This window comes from Haematobia irritans, chromosome 1 (assembly GCF_050003625.1).
Source record: "Haematobia irritans isolate KBUSLIRL chromosome 1, ASM5000362v1, whole genome shotgun sequence".
Classification (NCBI taxonomy): Eukaryota; Metazoa; Arthropoda; class Insecta; order Diptera; family Muscidae; genus Haematobia; species Haematobia irritans.
The window spans coordinates 121,371,836-121,399,733 of NC_134397.1; the positions used below are offsets into that span (position 1 = coordinate 121,371,836).

Below are 27,898 nucleotides of genomic sequence, written 5' to 3' on the forward strand. Positions count from 1 at the left end.
CCCATTCGATTTGAGCAAAATAAAAAGCAACTTTAATTCATATTTCTTGAAAGTATTCCACATTAATGCAGCCATGTTCTGCTAAAAGCCAATAATTGACGCCACTGCATGGGTAGAGCTGGGCTGGACTTTACATGGGTGCTGGAACTTGCTGCATTAGACAGACAGCAGCTGATATTGCCAGCAGAACACTATGCTCTTGCTGAAGGCAATGGGCGATGGCGATAGAGGTGATATAAAAGCGTTCAACTCTTTGGATTTCTTTTGAGTCCGTTGCTTTTCAGAGTCTTGTGCAAGTGCAAATTCGATTATTTTTTGTCTTTTGTGCGAAGTGAAAAATTTGCGAATTTTCGTTTTTGTAGTGCACTTAGATCTTGAATCTTGCCACCCCATTTAAAGTTTTCTTGCTTTTTGTGTGTATGCGTGTTTCTTTCGTGTTCCTTATTTTATGACAAAGAAAAGGTCTAAAAAGATTGGTTTAGCAACGTTCCATTAGTCATTTTCATTGGCCAAAAACAAAAAGGGAAAATTTCCCAAAACGACCAAAAATAACCGCCAACTAAAAAGATTTATTGATACCTTTTGACATTATAGACACCCACGCCTAATATCTATTGTGGTGCTGAAATTGTTCCAAGAACTGTCGTCATCCATAGCGGAATTCAACAAAAATTCCTTTGCAGAACAATATCAAGAAAAAAATACACCAAAAAATGTATAAAGTGGTAAGCATAGCGGAATTGAATAAAAAAAAAACAATAATTTTTTGAATTCGAAATTAAGTGAATGGAAATTGTGTATAGAGTTAAAAATGAATAAGTGGACTTTTGTAATCGGATTGGTATGCAAGTGTTAACAATAAACTCAATACGCAGTTGTTCAGAAATTTCTGGATGTTATTGCAATCTAACAAATACAAATGTTTAAATTTCCACCAACGTCTAAAGCTAAATGAGTTGGCCTAAAACGAGCGCTTATTGTAGATTGATTTATCAGTGTTGCCAGATGCTTATGGACTACTTAGAATATTGAGATAATCGGAAATCGACTCTTAAATGTTATAGCTTTTACGAAGAGAGGAAGCGATTTTGTTGTGATCATACACAGAAAAAATATCAACAATATTTTTTTAATTAAAAAATTAACTTTTTCGTCAAATTAAAAAAAAGTAAAAAAAATATAGTTAAAACATAAATTATGACAATTAACATTTTAATTAAATCTCGGAAATAATAAGTTTCATTTCAAACAAAAAAAGCATCTATAATTATAACTGGAAGTTTCATAAGCTCTTGTAAAATTAGAAAAATATATATTTCATCTAAAGAGAACATAATAATTATTAATAAATAAACAATAATATAATAAATAATTCAAAGCCCCGGAATAAACCAATTAATTTTTTAATCAAACACGTCTTTTAATTCTAATTAAATCTGTGATTGATTCTATCATTTTCGTGATAGAAGAAATTTCAATTAAAATATTAATTAATTTCGTGATTGAATCAGAATTTTATGTACCCACCTTAAATACCCACCACCATGAATCAAATATAATAGTTTCCTTTGAAAACTCTTCGTCGTAGCGGGTTACTTGATAATATATAGAATTTCAGGGGGCTTGATGACAGATATCCTCCCAAATAGATCAGTTCAACCAGTACACTTCCCGAAGATAAATTTAAAGATTCCACCTATGAAGACTAGATCGGATTCTGGGTTTATAAGAACCAATATTGTTTGAGTTTTAGAGAAATCATAAACATCTCGTGTAAATGATGAAATAACACCTTGATTTGAAATCTAAAATCTATAGAGTTTTACCGCCGAGGAGAAAAATCTGGAATTTTTAATTTCAGTTTCAAGCGATTTTCATGATCAGTGCGCCTGCTAACCCTCAAGAAGTGAGATCGGTCTATATCGATGCCTTATCAAATTGACCGATAAAAATAAATGCGATACAGATTTTTGAGGGTCTAAAATACCAGTATATTTACTTTTTCAGGCAAATCGGATAAAAACTGCGGTTTCTAGATGACCAAAGAGTTAAATCGGGAGATCGGTCTATATAGGTGCTATACCAAAACATGGACCGAGACGGACCATTTTCGACACACCTCTTTATGGTCTTAAAATACCTCTAGATTTCTAATTTCTGGCAAATTGGAAAAAAACTACAGATTCTAGAAGCCCAAGAAATAAATTTGGGATATCGGTCTAGATGGGGGCTATACCAAAACAAGGTCCGATACACCCCATTTTCGGCACACCTTTTTGTGGTCCTAAAATACCTCTACATTTTCAATTTCAGGCAAATCAGATAGAAAATGCATCTCATAGACGCGCATGAAATAAAATCTAGATATCGGTCTACATGGGGGCTACACCAAAACATGGACCGATAGGCACCTTTTTGATTGTCCTAAAATAACTCTAGATTTCCCATTTAAGGCAAGTTGGATACCAAATAGGTTTAATCAGCGCGAGACCCCAAATCGTTTATATGTCAAAACTTGGACCGCTATAGCCCATCTTCGATCTTGACCTGCCCTCAAACAAAAAACGAATTTGAGCCAAATTTCAGGACTATAGCGCCATACTATTTTGACAATAAAAACACTCGATAACAAGTAAAGAGGAAATTTTTGCGGACATGGACATGGTTCGCTAGGCTTATATTGATACACTTTATTGGGAAACCCCTCGTCGTAGTGGGTTATAATATATTGACGTTGAGACAGATTTGAATAAGCATACTCCCTCAGATGGTCGATTCAAATTGTCAAAGAACGTCATTCATATGATTTTAAATCTAAATTCTGTAGACTTTTACACTCATTACTCAAATCAGAACGAAAATTCCATAGAAATAAAATTTTGAGAAAATTTTTTATAGAAATAATATTTTGAAAAAAAAAAAAAAAATAGCTATAGAAATACAATTTTGACAACATTTTCTATAGAAATAAAATGTTGACAACATTTTCTACAGGAATGTAGAAAGAGCTACAAGTACGTATACATACGATCGGTCAGTACATAAAAATTTGAAATTTGAGTAACATTGGTTAATAAATAAGAGTACTATGACCAAATTTGAGAAAATCGAGCGATGCATATATATGGAAGCTATATCTAAATCTGTACCAATTTGCATAATATTTTGCGGGTTTGATTAATAGCACAAAAGGTTACCTTGTGCAATATTTGAGTAATATCAGTTAAGAAATGGGGCCTGTATGGTCAAACATAAGGTTATTAGGGGCGAATTTTTCAAAATCGGTCGATATATATATGGGAGCTATATCTACATCTGAACCGATTTCGAAACTTTGCACATATAGTTAGTACTACAGAGGACTGGATCTAGTCAAATTTGAATAAGATTGGTTGATAAACAAGGGTTTTATAGCCAAATTTAGAAAACTCGGGCGGTACACATATATGGGAGCTATATCTAAATCTGAATCGATTTCGATGATTTTTTGCACATATAGTTAGTGCTACAGAAGACTACATTTAACCAAATTTGAGTAAGATCGGTTGATAAATAAGTGTTTTATGGCCAAATTTAGAAAAATCAGGCGGTACATATATATGGGAGCTATATCTAAATCTATACCAATTTCGATGATTTTTTGCACATATAGGTAGTGCTATAGAAGATTACATTTAGCCAACTTTGAGTAAGATCGGTTGATAAATAAAGGTTTTGTGGTCAAATTTGGGAAAATCGGGCGATACATATATATGAGAGCTATATCTAAATCTGAACCGATTTTGAAGAAATTTTGCAGACTTGAAGGGCAATGAAAAAGATTACCTTTTGCCAAATTTGGTGACGATCCGTTTGAAAAAAAGCGCAACGCGACCCCATTTGTCGAAATCGGGAGATACATATATATGGGAGCTATATCTAAATTTGATCCGATTTCTTCCAAATTCAATAGCGTTCGTCCTTGTGCCCAAAACCAAATTTCATCAAAGTCGGTTAATAATTGCGACCGGAATCCTGTGAACAACAAATACATGGACAGACGGACGGACACCAAGCGCTAGATCGACTCAGGGGGTTGTTCTGAGTCGATCGGTATATATTTTATGGGGTCTAAAATCAATATTTCTGGTAGGGACATTTTTTGGCAGATCAACCTTATTATACCCTGACCACTATGTGGTTTAGGGTATAAACAATGAAAACAGGCAGCATACGACTATCGAATGGCATTCAAATTCTCTAGTATGTTAAATCAATTGCCGCCGTTAATATACTGGAGTGGTGTACTCGGAATGTAAAAATGTTTCTACTGCATTTCTTATGCCATTATATCATTACATGTATGTACTAGAGTACGCTATAATCTAGGCCCTATAAAAATACGAAGAACACAGTATTTTTGTAGGGCCTAGATTTAAACACAGACAGCTCCCTAAAAATGTATTTATTTTAAAGAAAAAACATCTTTAGCTCGGAATCAATACCAAAACGGGACTTTCTTCAAAGACAATTTTCAAAGATGTGTGTTCTAAATTTAATGAAAAATTGGAGAGAAAGATTATAATGATGAAATTTGTTTTAATTGAAATTTCATAATTTTAAATAAATGTGCTCTGAATATTGTGTAAATGCGTGTCCCAAAAGTTAGGTTTCATAATCGTTCGCATTAGCTCACATTGGACATTTATTGCATATAAACAAACAATATTAATTTAGATTCATTCGCTTGAATTTGGAAAATGTGTCAGTAATATTCCAATTAGTAAACAAATCTTTGAAAGATTGTAGCAGAATTAAACCGAGAATCGATGCTTGATAATATTCTAAGACATATTGTAAAAATTTTTACCGTTACTAAGAACCTTCTCCATTTCAATAATGTTCGCCCAATTTACATAGGGGTTGCTGGTTAAGGTTATTGACATGATGGGTGAATGTATTCATGCCCTTGAATACAAATACTTGAGAGTTCTATCAACTCCTCCTATTCAAATAATAGTGAATTTATGACATATTGTCAAATAAATTCCTTCTAAATATATATTAGGGAAATATGTTAGTATGTTATTCCCTTGTTTGCTTGTTTTTCAAGGAAATAATTTAAGTTGCATGTTAAACTAAATGTCTATGAAGAAAAAAAAAACGATTATCATTATTGAAGAATATTTCACATCACCTTTCGAATTTTCAAATGAACATGCTCAATTAACTACTCAAGCTGTGTTAACCTGACCACCCTGGGAATTGAGCTTTTATTAATTTCATATGAATCATTTAATGAGTATTAATGTTCATATGTTCATTTATGACGTTACATCATGAGCGGTTACCAGAAAAAAGTATAATCGGCGGAAGGTATCTTAAAACTTTTTAGCATTGTCTTCTAAATTGTAATTTAATCCATATGTGCTCTATTTCACATTTAACAGAAGGCAGATAAATACCTACATATATAATCCACATTAGTTCTAGGTCGGTTTATAAAGAGGAGTCTATAAATAATTATGAACCGATATGTTTCAATTTTCGCGTGGTAATTAGAGGGCCCCATTTACGCCTCCACTTGGCTCCGGAAGTCAAATCTGGAAGTCAGAAATTAACACAATATTAAATATAAATTTCTTTAAAATAAGGAAGTTTAAACTAAAAAGTGGTTTATAATAATTACTTCCATAATTGTTTTCTTGTGTTTTCGGACACAAATCGGGAAAATTTATCCAATAGACAATTATCCATATAAGTAATATTTATATAGCAGAGCTTGGAGCGCCCACGAGCCGATTAAACAAACTTTATTTAACAGAAACATACATCCCTGTTTCGAACACCAAATATTTTTTTTGTTTTCTTTTGTTTTTTTTTACATATATTCCAGATATGTTCGGAAGATTCCGAAAAGATGTTCAACATTACATACTACTATATTAAATTTTTACTATGGACTATGTAAAATGTGTCTTATTAAAGACTTAAAGTCAGAGAAGAACAGTGCTTGATATAAACGAAATGGACTGTGTTGTTGGTTCAAAAAAAAAAAAAAAAAAATATTGAAAAAATAAAAAATTTTGTAACAAACGAATTTTTTTGGTGATAAAAGTTTAACATTTTCGAAGCAATTCAAAAAACTCTAACAAAATAAAAACGTTTTCGGTATACGTTTGCCAAACGTTTTTTTTCTTTGCTTGCATATACTTACACCACGTACCAAATATATCGCATGAAATTTGCTTCTCTAAGAGACTCCGCCAAAAGCCAAATTTGGGGGTCGGTTTATATGAGGGCTATACGTAAAAGTGGTCCAATATGGGCCATATGCAGTACCATTCGACCTACATCCATAACAACTACTTGTACCAAGTTTCAAGTCGAAAGCGTGATTTCAAGCGTGAAAGCGTGAAAGAAGTTAGCGTGATTTCAACAGACAGACGGGTGGTCGTGGCTAGATCGACTCAGAATTTCACCACGACTCAGAATATATATACTTTAAGGGGTCTTAGAACAATATTACAATGTGTTACAAACGGAATGACAAACCCAGCAAAAAAATTTGGAAGTTCTTCCAAAGGCACAACTTTAAAAGCACTTCCAGAAGATGAAATCCCAATGATAGTCTTTATTTTAACTACATAGGAAGTTCTTTTAATTCAATTTTTATGAATTGGTTTTTTCATACTTTTAATGGATAATTTTAACTTTTTTTGTTTCAAATAGGTTAAAAACAGAGTAAGAATTCATAAAATGGTGCAAATCATTTAAATTTTGTCGACAAAAATGCTAAATACAATCTGAACAAATTGTGAATATTTGAAAATATTAGAGGTCAAACATCTGCGACAAGCGTTAGAATCCATTAAAAATTATAAAAGATTATAAAAATTATTTATTTGACAAAATATCACAGAATTTTTTAATTTACATCCAAAACATTGAATTCGGATCAGACCTAAAGAAGTGATGCAATTTCAGTGCAACGGCTGTTGAAATGGAGGACTTCCGTCCTATGACAAGCCCATGTTAAATTCATCGCTTCTGCGTCAATTTTGCACCACTTCCGGATCCAAAAAGAACATTTTCATTACTATTTTGGCGACGCTTTTTTGCTGGGAAGTTAATATACCCCCCATCCTATGGTGGAGGATATAAAAAACAAAAATTATACAAAAGTTTTAACCTTTCTTTATTTTTAAGAAATCTGTCATAAATATTGTGTAAATTGCGCATACTAAAATTTATGCTGCATAATTTTTCATAATTATTCAATATTTTTTTGTGTAAATAAAAATTCAAACATTGCAAGAAGTACTGACTGAGGAAGATCGCAAGATAGAATCAGACTTTTACCACGACCAATAATATACATACTTTGGGGGCCTGAGAGCGATATTTCGATGCGTTACAAACGAAATGACAATGTTAGTGTACCTATGGTGGAGGGTATAAAAACAAGAAATTTAGTGTATTTGGAATGACCTTGACCTTGATTTTACACTTTATAATTTCCCACTTATAAGGGTAGGGCGATGGATTCTTAAGCAAGAGTCTACACGGTGAGAAAGATGTTTTTTTTTTCCGAAGAAACAGATTTTGTCTTTATACTTATGACTTTGATATTGGTTTCGAGCCAAAGAAGCGGAGAATTTATTTAAGGATACATTTGGGACACAATTCTCGTTTAAATTTGAATTTTACGATTTAAAAATTCAAACACAATTTCAAGTACAAATGATGCCTTGTTTCAAGTAAAAATCGTCTCTAAAATAAAGTGTTTGAAAAAATCTTCTATTTTTGAACGCTTCTTTTATATTGTAGTCAAGATGCAAAAAAAAACAACAAACTTAAATGCGATTTAATTAATTTTGAAGAATTTTTCAGAATGATTAAAGCCAAGTTGACCTTAGTTAAACAGAAATTTCTTTTAGTTAAAGACAACGACTCCATTGAAAAGTTTATCGATTTTTGAACAAGGAAAACACTTTTATATCAGAAAAATACGTCTTCTATGCTAAGTAAAACACACATTCGCATTTTAAGGTCTTTGGTCTAACGACAATGTTATATTCAGTGTCCACCCTCAACAAAAATCACTTCTGTAAAATATATTTATTTTCAGGATTGGTCCAAACAAAATATTGTTTGTATTGTTGAAACATTTATGTTTCATCTTAGGTACACCCAGAAAAAAGGGGCCAATTGAACTTTATTGTAGTTCATGAAGATTACTTGATTTTAGTTAAATTTTGCACAATATGAGTAAATGTTACTTATTTGAATAATTTTTTGCTAACTTTAATGAAGTGAACTAAAAATAACAAGAAAAGTTGTATACAAATATGGTGCACAATTTTACTAAAAAATAAAATAGTTCATATTTTCCTAAAATGGTAGAAGTTTGCTTAAACAGAGTTTATAAGTCTCTCAAATGAGTAAGTTTTACTAAAATTGTACCTGTCTCGAAATTCTTACAGCGCTAAAGACATTTTAACAATTTTTAAATCCAATTTTTTCTTTCAACATATGAAATTTTCTTAAACAACAGGAAAAAATAATTATTTAAAAAAAAATATTAAATTTGACAAAAAGTATTAACTTATTTGTAACATGTTGCAATTAGAAAACTATTTTAGTTAAAATTTTCTAAAATAAACCAACATTTTCTTCCACGGTGGGATCACTTTTTTTGGGTGTAGAAAAAAACAATAGATTCCAGATCAACGACGACAATCCATGTTGAAATTTCAGTAAAAACATTTTCCACGTGTTAACAATTTTTTAACTTTTCCTCAAAGAGTAGATCGGCCAGAGAATTCTTTACTGTGGGAAATTACATTAGCTTGAATATCACAGTTTCCGATTAACATTGTTTTTATTCCACTGTGGCAGGAGTCTCTATGGGCACATAGACATTTATACAAGGGCAAAGTTTTTTGGTTTAAGTGGCAACCCGCTTTATTTCTATGTGCACATAGACATTTATGCCAGGGCAAAGTTTTTTGGTTTAAGTGGCAACCCGCTTTATTTCGGCTCACTTAGATTATTCAGTCCATTGTTTATCAGTTTATGTTCTTTTAATTCGCATTGAGTTTTATTGAATAAATTTTATTAAATTACTAAAGATACCATGTTATTATGCAATTACAAATTCTTATATAAGGAAATTAAGGTGTGCCCATATCCCAATACTACACCCAATGTCAAATGTTCTTGAAGAATGTTAGTACCATATGTCAAATAGAACTTCAATATATTCTAGAAATTCTCACGAATGCATGCCGTTAACCTGGTGTTAAATGACTCAACTCCTATTTTGTGTGGCCTGGTTTAATTGAAAACAGTGGCTTCATGGTTGCATAGAGTTTAATGTGGATATGCGCTAATGCGGATACGACTGATAATGAAAAATATTTCAATTTCGAAACGCCATAATTGAACTCATATTCATTACCGTTGCTAGACAATTTTCCTAGTGTTTCCTAGGCTATAGCCCCTCTAGCCAACAATTAACAGAAGTTATAGGTTCAATTAATGTTTGTTTTATAAAAATGAATAAGCTAAAAGTAGTTCAATACTTTTTTCCAACAACAAATTTGGGAGTTGTTTTAAAGGTACAACTTTAAAAGCACTTCCAAAAATGTCCTCACAAAGAAGTTAATTATTTTAACTAACATACGCATGACGTTTTATTAATTCAATTTTTTAAAACTCTTTTTCGTATTTTTAATGGGTATTTTTTTAACAATTTTAAAAAAAGAGTAAGAGTTAATAAAATGGTAGAAATTATTCAAATTTTGCCGCAAAAATCCATTCTAGAAAAATCAAAAAATCCAATCTAATCTATTCTAGAAAAATCAATAATTTTTGAAAATATTCGAGGTTAAAGGTTTCAGACAAGCGTTATAATGCGTTGAAATCAGAAAAGTACTTAAAATCTTTTATTTAGGAATATATCAACAACAAAAATTAATTCGCATTATAATAAAGAAACTAACTTACAATTTAGAAGACAATATTAAGGAAAACAAGTATATACGGCCGTAAGTTCGGCCAGGCCGAAGCTTATATACCCTCCACCATGGATTGCGTAGAAACTTCTTCTAAACACTGCCATCCATAATCGAATTACTTAAGTCGCGGTAACGCTTGCCGATGGCTAGGTATCTTAAACCTTCTAACACCGTCTTCTAAACTGTATGTAAGTCCACACGTGGTATATATTAAATAAAAACAAGTAAGGAAAGTCTAAAGTCGGGCGGGGCCGGCTATATTATACCCTGCACCACTTTGTGGATCTAAATAACAAATAACATCCGTCAAATGTTTTGGGGGCTATATATAAAGGTATGTCCCAAATACTTACATTTAAATATCACCCGATCTGGACAGAATTTGATAGACTTCTACAAAATCTAGACTCAAAATTTAAGTCGGCTAATGCACTAGGGTGGAACACAATGTTAGTAAAAAACCAGTAAGGAAAGTCTAAAGTCGGGCGGGACCGACTATATTATACCCTGCACCACTTTGTAGATCTAAATTTTCGATACCATATTACATCCGTCAAATGTGTTGGGGGCTATATAAAGGTTTGTCCCAAATACATACATTTAAATATCACTCGATCTGGAAGAATTTGATAGACTTCTACAAAATCTATAGACTCAAAATTTAAGTCGGCTAATGCACTAGGGTGGAACACAATGTTAGTAAAAAAATATGGGAAACATTTAAATCTGGAGCAATTTTAAGAAAACTTCGCAAAAGTTTATTTATGATTTATCGCTCGATATATATGCATTAGAAGTTTAGGAAAATTAGAGTATTTTTACAATTTTTCGACTAAGCAGTGGCGATTTTACAAGGAAAATATTGGTATTTTGACCATTTTTGTCGAAATCAGAAAAACATATATATGGGAGCTATATCTAAATCTCAACCGATTTCAATCAAATTTGGCACGGATAGCTACAATGCTAATTCTACTCCCTGTGTAAAATTTCAACTAAATCGGAGTTAAAAATTGGCCTCTACGGTCATATGAGTGTAAATCGGGCGAAAGCTATATATATGGGAAATATATCTAAATCTTAACCGATTTCAACCAAATTTGGCACGCATAGCTACAATGCTAATTCTACTCCCTGTGCAAAATTTCAACTAAATCGGAGCAAAAAATTGGCCTCTGTGGTCATTTGAGTGTAAATCGGGCGAAAGCTATATATGGGAGCTATATCTTAATCTGAACCGATTTCAACCAAATTTGACACGCATAGCTACAATGCTAATTCTACTCTCTGTGCAGAATTTAAACTAAATCGGAGCAAAAAATTGGCCTCTGTGGGCAAATGAGTGTAAATCGGGCGAAAGCTATATATGGGAGCTATATGTAAATCTGAACCGATTTGGCTGATATTTTGCAAGTTTTTCGAGACTCATAAAATATTCGGATGTACGGAATTTGAGGAAGATCGGTTGATATACACGCCAATTATGACCAGATCGGTGAAAAATATATATGGCAGCTAAATCTGAACCGATTTTTTCCAAAATCAATAGAGATCGTCTTTGAGCCGAAACAGGACCCTATACCAAATTTTAGCACAATCGGACTAAAACTGCGAGCTGTACTTTGCACACAAAAATACATCAACAGACAGACGGACAGACAGACAGACAGACAGACAGACAGACAGACAGACGGACATCGCTAAATCGACTCAGAATTTAATTCTAAGACGATCGGTATACTAAACGATGGGTCTCAGACTTTTCCTTCTTGGCGTTACATACAAATGCACAAACTTATTATATCCTGTATCACAGTAGTGGTGAAGGGTATAAATATGGGAAACGTTTAAATCTGAAGCAATTTTAAGGAATCTTCGAAAAAGTTTATTTATGATTTATCGCTCGATATATGTGTATTAGAAGTTTAGGAAAATTAGAGTCATTTTTACAACTTTTCGACTAAGCAGTGGCGATTTTACAAGGAAAATGTTGGTATTTTGACCATTTTTTTCGAAATCAGAAAAACATATATATGGGAGCTATATCTAAATCTGAACCGATTTCAACCAAATTTTGCACGCATAGCTACAATGCTAATTCTACTCCCTGTGCAAAATTTCAACTAAATCGGAGTTAAAAATTAGCCTCCGTGGTCATATGAGTGTAAATCGGGCGAAAGCTATATATGGGAGCTATATCCAAATCTGAACCGATTTCAACCAAATTTGGCACGCATAGTTACAATGCTAATTCTACTCTCTGTGCAAAATTTCAACTAAATCGGAGCAAAAAATTGGCCTCTGTGGGCAAATGAGTGTAAATCGGGCGAAAGCTATATATGGGAGCTATATGTAAATCTGAACCGATTTGGCTGATATTTTGCAAGTTTTTCGAGACCCATAAAATATTCGGATTTACGGAATTTGAGGAAGATCGGTTGATATACACGCCAATTATGACCAGATCGGTGGAAAATATATATGGCAACTATATCTAAATCTGAACCTATTTTTTCCAAAATCAATAGGGATCGTCTTTGAGCCGAAACAGGACACTATACCAAATTTTAGGACAATCGGACTAATACTGCGAGCTGTACTTTGCACACAAAAATACATCAACAGACAGACAGACAGACAGACAGACAGACGGACGGACATCGCTAAATCGACTCAGAATTTAATTCTAAGACGATCGGTATAATAAAAGATGGGTCTCAGACTTTTCCTTCTTGGCGTTACATACAAATGCACAAACTTATTATACCCTGTACCACAGTAGTGGTGAAGGGTATAAATATGGGAAACATTTAAATCTGAAGCAATTTTAAGGAAACTTCGCAAAAGTTTATTTATGATTTATCGCTCGATATATATGTATTAGAAGTTTAGGAAAATTAGAGTCATTTTTACAACTTTTCGACTAAGCAGTGGAGATTTTACAAGGAAAATGTTAGTATTTTGACCATTTTTGTCGAAATCAGAAAAACATATATATGGGAGCTATATCTATATCTGAACCGATTTCAATCAAATTTGACAGGCATAGCTATAATGCAAATTCTACTCTCTGTGCAAAATTTCAACTAAATCGGAGCAAAAAATTGGCCTCTGTGGGCAAATGAGTGTAAATCGGGCGAAAGCTATATATGGGAGCTATATCTAAATCTGAACCGATTTGGCTGATATTTTGCAAGTTTTTTGAGACTCATAAAACATTCGAATGTACGGAATTTGAGGAAGATCGGTTGATATACACGCCAATTATGACCAGATCGGTGAAAAATATATATGGCAGCTATATATAAATCTGAACCGATTTTTTCCAAAATCAATAGGGATCGTCTTTGAGCCGAAACAGGACCCTATACCAAATTTTAGGGCAATCGGACTAAAACTGCGAGCTGTACTTTGCACACAAAAATATACCAACAGACAGACGGACAGACAGACAGACAGACGGACATCGCTAAATCGACTCAGAATTTAATTCTAAGACGATCGGTATACTAAACGATGAGTCTCAGACTTTTCCTTCTTGGCGTTACATACAAATGCACAAACTTATTATACCCTGTACCACAGTAGTGGTGAAGGGTATAAAGATCGATTAAAAATGTATATAATTCAGTTTGACAACATTTTCTATAGAAATAAAATTTTGACAAAATTTTCTATAGAAATAAAATTTTCACAAAATCTTCTATAGAAATAAAATTTTCACAACATTTTCTAAAGAAATAAAATTTTGACAAAATTTTCTATAGAAATAAAATTTTGACAAAATTTTCTATAGAAATAAAATTTTCACAAAATTTTCTATAGAAATAAAATTTTGACAAAATTTTCTATAGAAATAAAATTTTGACAAAATTTTCTATAGAAATAAAATTTTGGTAGATTATTTTTGGCGTGAGTGGCAACCATGATTATGAACCAATTTTTGTGTGATTGGAGATCGGCTATATATAATTATAGACCGATCTTCAATCCAATTTTGGTATGGTTGTTAGCCATACCAATTTTGGTATGGTTGTTAGCGGCCATATAATAACACCACATTCCAAATTTGCGGATTGGATGAATTGTGCTCCTTCAAGAGGCTCCGGAGGGCAAATCTGGTGATCGGTTTATATTGGGGCTAAATATAATTACCCCATGTGGACCAATTTTTGTATGGTTGTTAGAGACCATATACTAACACCATGTACAGGATCGGATGAAATTTGCCTCTGCAAGAGGTTCCGCAAGCCAAATCGGGGGATCGGTTTATATGGGGGCTATATATAATTATGGATCGATGTGGACAAATTTTTGCATGGTTGTTAAAGATCATATGCTGACACCATGTACCAAATTTCAGCAGGATCGGATGAATTTGCCTCTCTTAGAGTCTCCGCAAGCCAAGTCGGGGGATCGGTTTATATGGGGGCTATATATAATTATGGACCGATGTGGACCAATTTTTGCATGGTTGTTACAGACCATATACCAACACCAATAACCAAATTTCAGCGGGATCGGATGAAATTTGCTTCTCTTAGAGGATCTGCAATCTAAATTTGGAGGTCGGTTTATATGGCGGCTATACGTAAAAGTGGACCGATATGCCCCTTTTGCAATTCCATCCGACCTACATCAATAACAACTACTTGTGCCTAGTTTCAAGTCGATAGCTTGTTTCATTCGGAAGTTAGCGTGATTTCAACAGGCGGACGGGCATGCTCAGTTCAACTCAGAATATCACCACGTCCCAGAATATATATACTTGATGGGGTCTTAGAGCAATATTTCGATGTGTTACAAACGGAATGACAAAGTTAATATGGAGGGTATAAAAACTATATATTGCCATCGGCAACTGCTACCACAATACAAAGTCGTAAATTGGTTTTCAAATTCTGAGGCCTTCCTGCGCCTATGCTCATATTGCCCGCATTACATGCTACACTCTTGCTAGAGTAGTTTATCATAAAGCATTTTACACTAAAACAAGTATATAATTTCGGTCGCGCCAAATCACAATTGAACGCATACAAGTAATTTCCTCCTCGTACAATTTCTTGTCCTTAAAATAGGAATACGAATTTTTCTAAGCCAACAAACCGCATTCCTCTTAAATAAAGTTTTTTTCCTTGTCCATAAGTTGATAAACTTTTGAATAAAGTCGTTTTGTTCTTATAGTTATGTGATTCGACTTAAAAATGGGTATCTATAAATGAAAGTAAAGTTTGTTGTACTGGGGTAAAATTGGCGTTAAGAATTCTGATTCAAAATTAATGATTCGCCTTTAGACTTGTTGACTTTTTATATTATTACTACAAATCTAAAAAACGTTTAAAAATAGAATATCTTTGATATGATAAAAGTTGTTACTTAAAACATAGAATACATTTTACTTAAATACGAGACTTGATTTGCAAATTTACGTTTTTAAAGGTCCTTGGTAGCACCGATGAAAAACAGGAAGAACGAATTAATTAAATTTTTCCTAGTAACAAGAACGCAAAACTCAAATTTAAAAGAGAATTTTTTCCTACATGTACCGATTTTCTGACAGCTCTCAGATTTATTCCAAGACAGTTCATTTAATTGTTTACAATGTTACGAAAGCATTTTTATCTATTGCTTGCAGAAATTCTTGATGGTTATTGTTAGATGCGAATAAATCATTTGTCCCCCTACCATTGCTTGTTACCGTAATGTCAGGCGAGCCGGAGTAAAACGATGGCCTCATACGAGTCGAAATCGGGCGAAAGATATATATGGGAGCTATATCTAAATCTGAACCGATCATTTATTTTCATTTCAAAATTTGGCATGCATAGTAGGAATATTAGATTTAATTCTTGTGCAAAATTTCGCGTAAATCAGAGTAAAACTTTGGCCTCTGAGGTTATTTGAGTGTAAATCGGGCGGAAGATATATACGGAGCTATATCCAAATCTGAACCAATGTCTTTCAAAATCAATAGGGTTCTATTCTAACCAAAACACATAATTGTTTCAATTGGACTAAAACTTCAGCCTAGACATGATCAGAAAAATGTGTTCACAGACAGACGGACATGGATTCAAGGGTTTGGCCCTGAGCATTATTGCCAAAGACACCCTGTGTCTTTCTCGTTTCCTTCTGGGTGTTGCAAACATATGCACTAACTTAAAATATCCTGTTCCACAGTTTGGCGCAGGGTATAAAAATAAGCTTCTACTAGCTATTGCGGATACACAAAAAAGTTGGGCTGGAAAGAGACAAGGAGTTGCCGAAAAATGTCCCAAAGATAGTGTTTGAAGCTTTGGACAGACAAAACATTTCGGCCACAGACCATGGACTCAGCGCAGCGCCATTGCAGTCTGTACGCATCAACTAAGAATGGCTTTTGTGTTTGAGACATTTTGTAGAGTAAGATTGGGGAACTTGTTGGCGTAGTTCGGGATATACGCATCAGATAGATTGAACCCATGATCCTTTGTATTCAGGGATGGTATGCTAACCATTCGATCACGGTGGCTTCCATAGAAATCTCCTGATCGAGTAAAAACTTGCAGATGTTTTGAGAATTACGCAGAAAGATTTGTTTTTGAAGTTTCGAAACCGAGGAATAATCGGATGGCATGTGCCCATAGGTCTGCCCTAGGCAATATCGAGGCATACTTCGCTTCTAGATGTCCGAAATTTCGAAGAAACTGAGGAAAACTTAAAAATTATGAGACATTTTCTCCAATGCGTTTCAGTATCTTCGTGGGCAGACCATGTGAACCAATTCATATTTCTATTTGTATTCATAAACAATAGATGCAATATGTAATTTGGGGGATATTAAACAATTCCATGGAAATCACTTAAGATTTAAAAAGTATTGAGAAAATCTTTCAGATTTATCAAACGCTTATGATGAGTTGAGATTATTGGCTTTATGTAAAAATTGAGTTTTCTATTCTAAAGTCTCACTTTAAATCTAAAAAATCATCATAGTATAAAAAAAATCTTTTTTCTTCTATAGTATTTACAATAGTTATTCCAGTGTATTTCTGCGCTGTATTGAATTGGTTGACAATAACATAGACTTGGTAGTCATTAAGGGTCTCTGATATTTATCCAAAATCAAATTTGAGCACATTAATCAAACGCCAATTTATTGACCGTAATAACATCATGTCAGTCAACTCACTTAACTTATTTACCGCTTCAAATATTAACGAATTGTTCTTAATTGCCAGAAAAATATTTATACCTTAATGTGGTTCTCAATTATTGAGAGGGGTTAGCAGTATCTACCCACTAATGTAAAATATATACTATGGTCACAGCGCAGATCAACATAAAAAACTGGCAATCCATCAAATTAATGTCCAAAAAATTGTGGTGATTACTAACACATGCTATTTTGGATTTCTTGGTACTCATATGTGAAGAATTAATTAAGTCATCGTCACTAATTAGTGGCGTTAACATTGTAAACTAAAGTCGACGATAGCCACATTTTTCTGTGAACAGAAATCGAGGTTGTTACATCCAAATATAATATCTCAATTCGAATTAAATAAATTCGTTTCATTTACTGTTGTAGTTGAGAATAATTTAGTTTTGGCTTCTTTGCCCAGTGTCATTTTTGATTCGATATTTTGGTTAACAGATTTTACAAGTTCAGGAAGGACTACAGTAGGCATTTTAAAATGTTTTTCTACTTATCATGATAAGTGCACTGCAGTGGAGATTTTACAAGAATATCGCGTACATCTTACCAAGATAGGTGGTCAATTATTGGGTTTGAGAAAATATTTGGCCAAATCGGGCGACATTTACTGAAGTCTCCTTATTTTAACTTATTGTCAGTTATTGTAGTGAATTGGATATGCTTACCAATGGAGAAATAATTACTGAAATTTTATGTAAAATGTGGGTAAAAATAGGCTAATTCTATTCTCTGTGTAAGAGGGTCAAATTTCAACCTGATTGGATGAAATTTGTTCCTCCATGAAGCTCCAGACACAAAAAATATACAATCTGATCTGATGTTGTCTTCTACATTTTAAAAGTGCAGAAGAAAAAGAGAAGAGAGCGAGAGCTAAATAAATCATGTGAAAGTGAGCAAGATGTATGTATACGTTTTTATGTCACATAATAGGTCTAAACGTTTTTCACACAATTAATCTTACTTTTCTTCTAAATAAACTTTTTTTACGCGAAAAGAAAATTCCAAAATTATTAAATTAAAAATATCGCGTCCGTGAGGATTTGAACATGTGCCTTTTCAACTTCCATGGAAGTTGTTTTGAGAAGATTTAGTGAATTATGAGAATTTTAAATTTTTTATTGAGTTTAAATGGAAAAAATATATTTCTACAAAAATATTCACCGAAAACAAAAAACCCAAATAAAAGCGATGTACGACATAAAAAACAATCTTTTGAAAAAATATTTGATACAAAAATTTGCCGCTGGTGAGATTTGAACTCGTGTTCTTTTTTTCGTTCATACTACTAAAGAATATCTCGAGAAGTAGTAGAATGGTATGCCTTGGTGTCACGTTACGATCATATCACAAACATTTGAATTGACGTTTGGACGCTTCATGCAAAAATTGGCCCATATCGGTCCATAATTATATAGCCCCCATATAAACCGATCCCCAGATTTGACCTCCGGAGCCTATTGAAGAAGCAAAATTCACCCGATACGGTTGAAATTGCAAAAATACGTCCATATCGGTCCATAATCATATATAGCCCCCATATAAACCAATCCCCACCTAGCAATAAATACTTCAGCAGTAAGAGTTTAGTTGCGCTTTTTGGTATACAATAAAGTATGCATGGCATCTACACTGCATGAATCGGTGGCAATAACGTAAACGAGTAATCAAACTAGTTTATGATCATTCGTTTACGTTATTGCAACCAATTCATGCAGTATACAGGCATGCCAACAATACTGTACTCAAGATTATATATCACTTCTTAGCAATATTTCTATTAAAATGAGCAATTATATCAGCGCTATGTAGGAGCTGCTCTAATTCGGGGCATCGCTCACAAAAATCAGCGCTGATTCGGGTGTTTTGTAAGCAGTTGGTACTGCCTCTCTCCCTAACAATACTGCTGAAATAGTGCTCCATTTTTTGCTGAGCAGATTTGACCTCCGCAGCCTCTTGGAGGAGCAACTTTCATGCGATCCGGTTGAAATTTGGTACGTGGTGCAATTATATAGAATCTAATAACCATGCAAAAGTTGATCCATATCGGTCGATAAGTATATATAGCACCCATATAAACCAACCACCAGATTTCACTTGCGGGGCCTTTTGGAGGAGCAAAATTCATCCGATCTGGTTGAAATTTGGTACGTATAGTTATGGTCTTCAACAACCATGCAAAAATTGGTCCACATCGGTCCATAATTATATATAGTCCCCTTACATCTCGGTCCCCAGATGGAGGGTACATAAGATTCGGCCTGTCTGAACTTACGGCCGTATATATTTGTTTTTTATTTAATTTCTTTATTCAAATTAACTTTTAAGGCACAACTTCTAAAGCAATGCAAAGGATCTGAAAACGAAGTACTTCCGTCCTATGACAAGCCCATGAAAAATTCATTGGAGATGATCCAAGTGTGCATTACTTCTGGATCACAAGTTGGGGTTCCAACTACTTTTTTGGAAGTTCTTTTTTTCTGGGGTAATATAGGTACTCTCAAAGAAAAATGCTTTTTCCTCCGGAACGAAATTTTTGACAAACAAAAATCCCCTTTCCTATTAAGCATTTCCTTAAAGGGTACATAAACCCGAATTTTAATGTTGTTGTAAGATATAATCTCATTGTACTGGAAATACCATTCAATAAATGAAATGTCATAAACAAGCGTTGTAATGATTGTCTCTAATCATTTTTATTTGCTTTTAAGAATATTATTTTGGGCCAAAAGAAAATTTCATTCCTCAGTAGGGTTTTTTCCTGGGAATTCCCGGGATTTTTTTCACAGTATTTTATATGAAACAATACCAACTACTATATACTACAGAAAATCAGCAGAGTAGAATATATAAAGTAATTAATTTTTTTCGCTTTGGTTAATAACAACAGTTTACCCTGAAAATGTAAATTTTATGAGAGGTGACTTTTTAATTAATTTTCATCTGCTGAATTTGAATGAAGGTGAAAATTTTTTTATGAAATAGTTTTTGAGGACGAAAAACTAAAAATAATGAGATATTTATTTTTAGTTTTTCGTCCTTTTTGCACTAGACAAATCATATCTCGAGCTATTATATCGTTGTTATTTAGTACTTAAATGCAAGTTATTGAGATGACGAACAAACGTATATAATTGGATCTGTGATAAGTTAAGTGGTTCAATATATATCGAATATAGGGCGAATTTCCAAATCGTGTTTTGCAGTGACTGTACCGCCGGAAAAGTATGACTCCGTTTTACGAGCGTGTTACCAATATACCTATTTTAAAATCCAAAAAAAAATTTTATTGTACAAAAACCAATCTTTTGTTCCCACGTCCACGAGCCGATGTAATGAAAATTTATTTAACAGAAACATAATTTTAGTTGGCCACTTTCGTAAAAATACAACTATTGGAAACGGTAACATATAATTTTACAAAAATTCCAGAAGCACGGTTGAAAAAGACTGTTTTTCTTATGTTTGGGTATAAACATTATATGTTTGGAACACAAATTTTTAAACACAATATTTTTGAGTGCAAGCATATAATGTTCATAAACTAGCATAACATGTTTGGGACATATATGTTAATATGTTAGAACATATTATGTTTGGGACATAAAATGTTTGTAAATATAATATGCTTGGATACAAACATATATTAATTTAGAAATAGCCTATAAATATATATGTTTTTAGTAGCTTGGAGCGCTATTTAACAGGGAGCGATATTGAATTAAGTTGGTGGTTGTGGCTTGTTATTACAAAATTAACATTTTATTTTTCCTTGGGCAATTGATCAGCTACTTCTTTGATCCTTACAAACTGTGTGGTCCGCTGTTCGAATCCCGTCCGGCAAAAAGTAAAATTAAAAAAAATTATAAAATATAACAATTTCTTCTACAATGTTTGCATTACAGAAAAAGGTGCTAAGAACTAAAAAATCTCGTGCACCCTAAAAAAAAAATCGCTTCTTTAACATATGTTCCAAACATATTTTGCAGGAAGCACATATATTATTGGATACTGCCGAAACATTAATATGTTTGTTTTATGTGAACATATTATATGTTTGGAAGCATTTTGAGCCCAAAAATGTTATATGCTTGGAAGAATTTTTCCCAAAGACGATTGTGCTCATTCCCTAACATACTCGTAATTTTCACTTCTACGAAATATTTTAGTTCTTGGCACCTTTTTCCGTAATACAAATAATGTTGAAGAAATTATTCACTTTTATAAATTTTACCTTTCGCCTGCACGGAGAATCGAACCGAGGACCATACAGTTTGTAAGCCAACACACTATCCACTGGGCTACGTAGCTGTTATAGTCACCAGTAGATAATTATCCTTATAAGATACATTTATATAGCATAGTTTGCAGCGCCCACGAGCCCATACAAACATAACATTATTTAACAGAAACATACATTTGTTTGCCACGTGGAGCAGTGGTTAGCATGTCTGCCTTGCATGCAAAGGGTCGTGGGTTCAATCCCTGCTCCGACCGAATACTTTTTTTTTTAATTTACACATTTATATTTATACTATATTAAAGTTTTATAATGAAACTTCGAAATGTGGGTTATTAAAGATTTATAGTCAGTAACAGTGCTTGATATAAACGAAATTGACTGATTTTTGGATAAAATATCATTTTTTATTGCAAAAATAACAATTTTGTAACAAAAACGGTTTTTGGTACAAAACTTTAAAATATGGAAGGAATTGAAAAACTAACAAAAGAAGAACGTGGAGTCGAGTATAAACATACATAAATAATTTTATAATATAAACATAAATTTAGTTAGGCGTGAACAGTTTTTTACTAGCATTTAACACCATCGCTCTAAAATGCCTTTTATTTTTCTTTAATAATTCATTTTTAAATTGTTTTAGCTGAAAACTCGAACCTAATGCCCGCTTTTATATTTGAAGGTGTCCGTCAACTCCTCGTGGACTACTTATTAATAAATAGGAACTAAATTTTGTTTTTATACATTTTACTGTTTAATTTTTCACTATTTCCTCGTTTTTTCATTTTACTGTCCCAACTCTAAAATGAATATAGTGCCCTTTCGTTATTTTTATGAAGACCCCTGATTTCTTTTAACGAACGAAGAAAAAAATTGTGCCCATAATGCCAAAATGATAAACAAAACACATGTCCATTTTTCAAATGTCTATTCTCTTGGTTCCGAATGTCTATTCTCTTTATTCAAATTAAATAATATTTAGACTTAAGCATATCAAATTTTTGGCCTTACCATAAAACAGTTTTCCGAAACAACATACAAGCGGTTTCACAGAAATTGTTCTCTTTTGATTCTTGCGCTGTGTTATGTTGATATCTTTCGTCAACCCTCCCAGTTTCCATCTCTATTTCTTTCTCTATACTCTCTCTCTCTCTGTCGCTCTCTGAATAAAATATCACAACATATATATGTTTACTTGAAATTTGTAAATTTATATATGTTTACATTCACACATATTATTTTTATAAAACATTCATGCCCCAAACATAATATATTCTAACATATTAACATATGTGCCCCAAACATTTAGTTTTAGTTTAGGAACATTACATGTTTGCACTTAAATATATTGTGTTTAAAAATTGTGCCCGAAACACATTTTGTTTATATCGGAACATATGAAAAACATATTTTTCTAACAGTGTGGAAGTGAGAAAGATGTGGAGGAATATACAATTAGGCAGAAACAACATTTTGAGCATTCAGATCGAGAACCTATGTTGTTAGCACCTATATTACCTGTTTATTTTCATAATTCATTATGATTGTAAATATATTTATATATAAATAAATAAATAAATAAAATTTTGAGCACAATATTGTTTGGGAGATTTTTTTAAGCATATAATATTTTTGGGTGCAAAATGCTACTAAACATATTATATGTTCACATAATAACATATTGTTTTTTGGAAGACAACATTATTGAATTTGGATGTAAAAATACAAAATGTTTGGAACTTAGACTACCCAAATATATATTGTTTAGACCAATATGCTTTCAAACATATTATATATTGGAAGAGATCAAACAAATAAATGTTTGGGCAATACCCAAAAATGTATATGCTTGAAGCAAAATATGTTTGGGAGTATATGTTACAGAAGCGATTTTTTGTGAGGGTGAGTGTTCGCAAGATTTCGAAAACATTGTAGTTTTTTACTGTTTGAAATTGGGAAAATTCTTGAAGGTTTGGGAGAATTCTTGATGTTTTGGCAGATTTTGCAAAATATTCCTCTCCAACTAGAGGTACTTAAATTTTCTATAGAAATAAAATTTTGACAAAAGTTTCTATAGAAATAAAATTTTGACAAAAGTTTCTATAGAAATAAAATTTTGACAAAAGCTTCGAACATTCACTTGTTGGTACATTCTAAAATCTGTAAAACGTTTAAAATTCAACACATTTACAATTCAAAGGTTATTTATACACCCAAAACATTGTCGCTAATAGGAAAGATTATAAGATATAATATTGTAAATACGAAAATAAACTTCTAAAATAAAATAATAAAATATTTCTTTCGAAGAAACGTAAATTTTTTAATATCTACAAAAATTGTATCAAATACTTTAAAATATACTTAATTTTGTAAATATTTGGCAAAAATTTCTTTGAGTTTTGGTAGAATATTTTTTTGGCATGAGTGGCAACCGTGATTATAACTATGTTATATATCAAATTATATTAAATTTTTATATAGCTTTATATATTAAATTTTACTATGAAACATCAAAATGAGTTTTATTAAAGACTTAATGTCAGAAAGAACAGTGCTGGGTACACACAAAAAAATATTTTTTAAAATTAATTTATCCAATTTATTTTTAATTGAAATGTCGTCAATCACGAAATTATAGTATCAATTAAAAACGCATTGAAAGTCAATTAAACAATTAATTGATCTAATTAAAAAATTTATTGATACTATTAGTTTATATAATTGATTTTTGTTTCAATTAAAAAATTTTTTTTTAATAAATTAAATTTTTAATTGAATATTTTTTAAGACTCAATTAAGACTTTAATTGGGAAAATTTTCGTGAAATTCTTTTCTGTGTATAAACGAAGTGAACTGCACCCAGAAAAAAGTACCTTCGAAACTAAAGGTGGGTATTAAGTTCGAGTTTTTCACTAAAGTGAAAACTAAATCAGTAAAAAAGGCATATAATTATACATATTTGTTGCAGATTTTATTATAACTTGATGGGGAATAGCCCAAAAGCAAGTTTTCACAAAGTTTGTATTCCTTAAAAAGTATTATTAAAGAAAAGTAATCGTGAAAAAATGGCGATTTTAGCGGCTAAACTCGAACTTAATACTCACCTTAAAGAAAAAAATGTTCATCAATTTAGTTTAGCCATTTTATTTCCATTAAGTAAAATTTTTGAGTGACATAATAAAATTTAGTTGTTTCAGTAAAAGAATCCTAAATTGAAAACAGTTAGGAATAGTTTATTAATTTATGGAATTTTACTAATACGTGGAATTTTACTAATACTGTTTTCTTTGCGGGGTATTAGAATTTACTAGTGAACAAGATAATTTTTTTCACTGATTACAAAGCAAAAACCGAACTAAAACCAAGTTTCCTCAAATTTAGTAAAATTTCATATAAAATGATAATTCTGACTTCTTTATTATAGAAAGCCAATTTTTGCATGGTTGTTAGAGACCATATACTAACACCATGTACCAAATTTCAGCCGGATCGGATGAAATTTGCTTCTCTTAGAGCAGTCGCAAGCCAAATTTGGGGGTCCGTTGATATGGGGGCTATACGTAAAAGTGGACCGATATGGACCAATTTTTGCATGGTCGTTAGAGGCCATATACTAACATCATGTACCAATTTCAGCCGGAGTGGATGAAATTTGCTTCTCTTAGAGCAATCGCAAGACAAATTTGGGGTTCCGTTTATATGGGGTGAACTCTCTATTTCACCAAGCCAATTTAACTTTATTTTAGTTCATAGAATTATTATGTTTGGAGAAAGTTTTCTTTACTTTAATAATTTTAGAGCGATATTTCGATGTGTTACAAACGGAATGTCAAAGTTAATATACCCCCATCCTATGGTGGAGGGTATAAAAAAATACGTTTTACAGTTGATAACATTACATGGAAATTGAAAATAGTTGGATAATAAACCCATATTTCAAGGCCAGTCGATGCTGTTGATTCTTAATAAATATATTTAATATATTAATAAAACTTGTCTTTTATTAAAGAAAAAATTCGCCAATGTAAATAAATAAAATTGTACTTAAATTAAAGATAAACAATTATAATTTTGAAGTAAAAGGTTTACCAAAAATATTTAAGAAATGAATGAAAAAAGTTCAATAAATTCATTCTATATATGAATTTAATTCAGTTAATTTTTTTTCAATTTTCTGCAGTATAGTGGTACATAAATATAGGAAAACGTTAACTAATACATGGAATGCGTTCTACCTAATTTCTACGAAAATCACATCGTTCAAACAAATAAAAAATGCCTTTGGCCCTATACGAAGTTCAACTTTCTTCACAATAAGTTCATTTTAACTTAAAGAAGGTGTCACTTTTTTCTGGGTGTGTGTTTTTGCAACAATATAGGTTTTTTTGTGATGAAGGTTTGAAATTTGAAAACTCTAACAAAAGTACAATGTTTTCGATACACGTATTTTTTGTGCATGGTGACGGGTATTTAAGATTTGTCATTAGACAATAAAAATGTTCATTAATAGTGTGAAACGTTTCGTTATAATATAGAAAATTCATTAAAATTACGAAAATTTGAATTGCCTATAACTCGCCTTTTTATCACGAGACCAGATAGTTTAGATTTTAAATTTGAATTCCTTCAATATTTTGTTCTGAGCAAGAAGTTTCGTTGATAGTTGTGCTGCCTAATTCTGTATTTAGGTCAATATTAAATGGATATCAGTTTCATAACCGCGTCCAATTGTGCGCCTCACTCACTAAAGTACATAAAAGCGAACTTAACTTAAAATAAAAATTTCTTTTAGGAGGAATGAGGTTTTAAACGAAGTTTTCTTTTTACGCTAAAAAATTGGACACAGTTGTTTCAACGGTCTTTATAAATCCGGGTTTAGTTGCTCTTAAAGAAAAGGGGAATTTCGTTTGTCTAAAATTTCATTCTGGTGGAGAGTATTTTTTTTAGATGTAGGAAATTGTATAATGCTCGGTCGGGCCAAACATAAAACCATTTGTACTTTTCTATAAATGATAACTTTTATATACTTAAATTAAAGTGAAGTTTTCTTATTCTCTATTTACAGTTCATTGCTTCCTGTCTAGTTTTGGCCGTGCAAAGTGCCTATGGTCAACAACAGCAGTACACAACACCTGTGCCGATTTTAAAGCAAATCAATAAACACAACTCAGATGGATCCTATACCTATGGTTATGAGGCGGCCGACAAGAGTTTTAAAATCGAAACAAAATATCCGAATGGTGAGGTTTATGGAAAATACGGGTACGTTGACGACCAGGGACAAGTGCGTGAAATTGAATATGGAGCAAGTAGACGCGGATTTGAACCAGCTGGTAAGTATACCTACCTCATACCTCAGTGATTGATCATTGATATCCTATACTCACATTCCAAATATAGGCAGTGACATAAATGTTCCACCACCAACGTTGACCGCTAGCAAGTCAACACCATTGGGACCAAATGAGATCGATGATGGACAATATCGTGAAGATCCCGCTGAGTACTACAAAAATGAGAAATTCAATCGCCCAGTGGCGGCCAGCAAATTCAGTCTCAACAATTACCAACAACCTAGACCACAGCCTGCTTACAATCCCGCTCCGGCTCCATATAATCCTGCACCAGCTGCATACAATCCTGCACCAGCACCCTATAGGCCACCAACACAACAATATTACAATCCAGCTCCTCAACCACAACCAAATTACCAACCCTCTTACTATCAACCTCCAGCACCTCAGCCCCAATACAATCCCTATAACCCAAATAGTCAACCCAGTCATTTCCATCCAGCTGTGAAAAGTTTGGACATTTGGAGTGGTTCATATAGCTTGGACTATACGGGACGGAAATAGAGAGACCCAATGGAGGCTATTGTGGTTGATGCCATTCGAAGGGAAGAAGTGTCAGAGAGTTGGAATGGTGATTTTCGTGTTTAGATAGAAACAGCGCGAGGAGTCTCCGAAATTCTGTTATATTTTTTAAGACTAACGAACGAATGATTAACTTTAGTGCTTTTTTTCTTATATTTAAAAATTATATTTAAGTAATAATAAAAAATGGAAACAAGTGCAAGGTGCTGATATCAAATATATTTTCTGGAAGAATTTTTGTTGAGAATTAATAACGAAATAAGAAGAACTTTAAGAACTTTAGGAGACCGAGATTTTGACAGGGATCTAAGGTTGAGAAGTTTGCAGAAAGCTTCTTTGTATCTATTGAATACTTTGAATTTGTTTCAAACCAGACAAATTTGAAGCCATACTATATGTTTTATTAGTAGGTTAGGTATAGTGGCAGCTGGATATTTCAGGCTCACTTAGACTATTCAGTCCATTGTGATACCACAGTGGTGAACTTCTCTCTTCTTCCTTCTAGTGCTGCCCGATTCTATGTTAAGCTCAATGACAAGGGACCTCCTTTTTATAGCCGAGTCCGAACGGCGTTACACAT

General features: G+C 32.6%; 1 protein-coding gene across 1 annotated transcript; it reads left to right on the forward strand.

Annotated features, from left to right (window-relative positions):
* Positions 1–256: 256 nt before the first annotated feature.
* On the forward strand, positions 257–27,539 carry Cpr97Eb (Cuticular protein 97Eb). The gene is made up of 3 exons (XM_075291541.1): positions 257–725; positions 26,508–26,775; positions 26,843–27,539. Exons 1-3 carry the CDS (start codon positions 714–716, stop codon positions 27,298–27,300), a joined length of 738 nt encoding a protein of 245 aa, XP_075147656.1. The 5' UTR covers positions 257–713; the 3' UTR covers positions 27,301–27,539.
* Positions 27,540–27,898: the final 359 nt, after the last annotated feature.